The 4,089-nt window shown below is 44.9% G+C and overlaps 1 protein-coding gene across 1 annotated transcript; it reads right to left on the reverse strand.

Moving 5' to 3' along the window:
* Positions 1–1,413: 1,413 nt before the first annotated feature.
* Positions 1,414–2,946, reverse strand: LOC115405683 (5-beta-cholestane-3-alpha,7-alpha-diol 12-alpha-hydroxylase-like). Its single transcript, XM_030115338.1, has one exon. The coding sequence runs from the start codon at positions 2,944–2,946 to the stop codon at positions 1,414–1,416; it is 1,533 nt and encodes a 510-aa protein (XP_029971198.1).
* Positions 2,947–4,089: the final 1,143 nt, after the last annotated feature.

Genomic DNA, 4,089 nt, shown 5'->3' on the forward strand with positions numbered 1-4,089 from the left:
TCAGGAAATTTATACTCGATCATTTCAGACGATGTTTACATTTTCTTTCATTCTTTTTTCCATTTTAAAGGGCCTTTATCATGTTATTTTAGCTAGCCCAAACGCCATTATTGGCATTAACATGGTAATAGCTTATTTTTGACGCGAAGGAAAAGTCATTTTGTGTGAAATAAATGATTTTCTGGGACTAATTCTGAAACCCGGAAGAGAAAACGCTCTGTTTCACTGAAAATCCCGCCTCTCCCCCTGTGGATTTTGACTAACAGCGTACTTCAACCAATCGGAGCTTCAAAACAAATACGTCATGCGTTAGCTTCTCTAAGAGTTAGCTTTAGCTCTTTAGCTAGAGCAAGAGTCTGAAGGGTCTGTGCTTGGTGAGTTTCTAACAGGAAAAGATGTTGTTGCGTGTCTTTGCGTGTAGAGAAGCTAGAGCTAATGCTAACCCTTTGATTAGCGAACGCATTTTGATGACGTACTTGTTTTGAAGCGCTGATTGGCTGAAGTGCGCTGTCAGTCAAAGGAGTAACCGACACCCCCTGCAAGACGTTTCTTTGGGCTCCTATCCAGACTAAGCTCATGAGCGCATCATGAAGATGTTTGAACTCTCTTTCAGCAGATATCCATCAGATAAAAAAACTGCCTGTTGGGGCTGAAGACTGCTAATCATCAGAACCTCTAAGTGGAAGAGAGATCTTTTTATCATGTCACAGAAACTGAATAACAAGCTACACCTGGGAGGATTAAACCTGGATCGCTTTAAATACAGATGCTTCTAATAGAATTGTTTTAAATCAGATTGGAAAACAAACACCCATTTGTCATGTAATAATTTATCACCTGCAATGTGCCTCATCAAACCCACACCTGTTGCGCGGTGCTTTTCCATCTAAAGGCAGGTTATTAGCAGACACAGCGTTACACACAGCGGGCTGCTGCAGCGAACCACGGCCCATTCTCCATTGTTTTCTGCTACGGCCAAAGCCAAAAATTTTCGGGAAAATAAAATAATAAGGGATGAATAATAAGGGATGGTAAAGTGTAAGAAATGAAAAAAAAAGTGAGAAAATAAAAATAATAAAGTAATCCTATGATGCACGTTTTTAGCGCTGTATATGTTTTGACCCCGGGGGGTCATATTTAATCAATAAATAATCTGTTCACCCGTATGCACACAATGAAGTCAGTAAGTCTTTCAAGGTACATGACAGATAGTTTCTCATTTATTATTTATGTGCATCTTAACCAGAATTGTGGCACAAAGAAGCAGAAATAAGCTTAATTCCCCTCAGACAGTCTGGGACCCTTCACCAAAATCGCAAAATGTTCTGGACACACCCGTTGACTTGCTGCGCTGAAAGTGCGCCTAAACCGCGCTTAGACAAGGCGCACTCTGCGATTATAGAGCCTATTGTGTTAATATCTGAATCGGTATCTGAATGGAACATCTCTGGTTGGCTGCATGGCTCCGGCGCCCAACCGTCCGTGGTCGATCTGGGGAATCTCCTCATCAGGATTCTTCAGCTCAAACTCAAAGTACACCAACATGAGGAAGGCAAACTGTTTGAGCTCGTTGACAGCAAAGAATCGGCCGGGGCACATGGACACCCCAGCGCCCCAGGGCATTGTGGCAAACTTCAACTTGGTCCCTCCTTTGTAAAAGTCAGTTTTCCTGGTGCCGTCCGGATTCAGGAAACGGTTGTATTTGAAGGACTGTGGGTCCGGGTGGATCTCTGGGTCAATATGAAGCGCGCTGTAAGGAAACACAGAAATCCTGTCACCCTTACGGATGGAATACTGGCGTCCGTCGGCCATATTTACGGTCATATCTTCCTTTACGTCACGGAAATAAAACAGTGCCACAGTGAGACGCAGAGTCTCCATCACAATGCTGTCCAGGATCGGGGTCTTCAACAGCATCTCACTGGTCAGGTCTACCAAGGGCCCACCAGGCTGGACACTCTGTCCAGACTGTCTCAGGACATCGTCCACCTCCTGCTTCACTGCTGCCATGGCATCTGGGTGTTTCATGAGGAAGAGGAGAACCCAGAAGGAGGTCGGCCCAGTGTTGGTCTGTGAGGCCCACAGAAGTACAAACATATACCTGTCAATCATTGACTCTTCCATACCGTTCTCCTCTTTAGCCTGCTTCAAGTCCCAGACCCAGCGGCTGATGTTCTCTTTGGTCTTCATCTTCTGTACTGATAGAGCTTTCCAAAAATGGGCCTTCAGTCTCTCTGCCTCCCACCGCTGACTCAGGGAACTTGTGCCACGTGCTAAGTCAGGGACGAGCCGGTTATATTTGCGGAATTCGAAGAACAAGTCCTGTGACTCCACTCGGTCCTTCGCTTTGGCCTCTTCCTCTCCTCCCTCTGACGGTGGCTCATTGCCAAAAAGAGTCAAGTATCCCGCCCTGAAGACCACATTGTAGCTGTACATGATGAGACTATCCTCGTTCCAGCTCATGCGATCAGAGTCTGAGCCCAGTTTATGCAGCATCACATTCTGAAGGTTACTTGATATAGCTTCATTTAACACTTTCAGGCCTTCTCCCTTCAGGTGTTTGGTGCTGGCCACCTGCAGGCTTTTGAGATCGTCACTGATATCACTGAAACTAAAGACTTGCCGTACCATCTGCTTGGCAAACTTGACATAGTCCAGTTTCTCTCGGCTCTCTTGAGCGAAGACTCCAAATGACAGCGGGTCCTGCAGGAATGTGAAATAAAACCCTCCCAGCTGGATGGTGAACACATCACCGTGTTTCTTCCTCATCCTCTCCAGGAACTTGTGCGTATTTCTGCGACACTCCAGAACATGTCCGAGCCAGGGGATGGGGCCTTTATCCAGAGGAGGTTCTCCGGGACGCTGCTGTCGAAAGGCGCCGAGGAGGTAAAGTCCTCCGAGGAGAGCGGCGGCGAAGCTCAGCAGGATCAGCAGCAGCAGGTCCATGACCGACTCCTTCAGCAGACTCAAGTCAGTGAAGAGGTAAGGTCCAGATCCAGCAGGACAAACACACTGTTGCTCCTCCCCTGCAAACACTTGCTCTTATTTATTCTGTTCAGGAGGTAAAGCCAAGGAAGCGCCTTAGGGTGTCAAAACAGGTTTGCTCTGCAATAGATGAAACTGTAAGTTCGCCTCTTTGTTTGGCATGGCTACCAGACTTCATTTGTGTCTTGAAATATTACATCAAGCTACATATCAAAAGATTAGCTGAAAGTCATTGAAATATTGGGGATGTTTTCCCCCATTTCATCCTCTCACATCTCATCTAATCTACTCTTTTCCAGAATAAAACTTACATCCACAGGATACTGAGGCTTTTTTTCAGTCGCTCCCTGTTTGTGGAAATCACACCGAGACTCAACATTTGTTTTTATCATGACTGTTTTTTTAATGGCTGTTTATTGACATGCTTCAGCTTGACGTTCAGCTATCAGGGTCCTGTCATGTGGAACCAACTCCCAGCTTGACTTCGGGAGACTGACACCATCTTTATTTGAAAGGTTTGGATTAAAACTTTTCTGTTCAGTAAAGCTGACAGAGTTTTTTCAGGCCACCCTGGACCATTTTGCAGAGAAACTGCTGTAGGTTAAGACTGCTGGGAGTCCGTTGCTACCTCTGTTACGCAGTCATTAATTATCATTACATGTCACCAGCACCATATCCCTTTTCTTTTGGTCTCTTTCTCTTCTCTAAGCTCAAACAGAGCAAACAGAAAGTCTCCACCTCTTAATACGAGGAAGCTGAAAACAATATTTACTCAGGCCCAAAGCATTTTGACTTTGTTTTTTTATTTAATTTTGGTGTCGTTTGACTTTCCTACAATGAGTAAGTACAAAATCGTTCGTTTTTCTCATGCATATCATGATTAGATCGTGTTGTTTGTTGCATTGTGCTAGAAGAATTTAAAAATAAAATTTGTTAAGGCAAAATCAAGACACAGATTTTAGTTTGAAATCAGTTTTATTTTGGAAAACGTATGTACTTTCCTTGCGGCACCGGTTTTGCTTCTGTTTAGATTGATCCGGGAGGGCTCCGGTGTGCGCCGCGATGAAGCCCATCTGGCGGTCCGCAAAATTCTGCAAGGACCCT

Source organism: Salarias fasciatus, chromosome 18 (genome assembly GCF_902148845.1).
Source record: "Salarias fasciatus chromosome 18, fSalaFa1.1, whole genome shotgun sequence".
Classification (NCBI taxonomy): Eukaryota; Metazoa; Chordata; class Actinopteri; order Blenniiformes; family Blenniidae; genus Salarias; species Salarias fasciatus.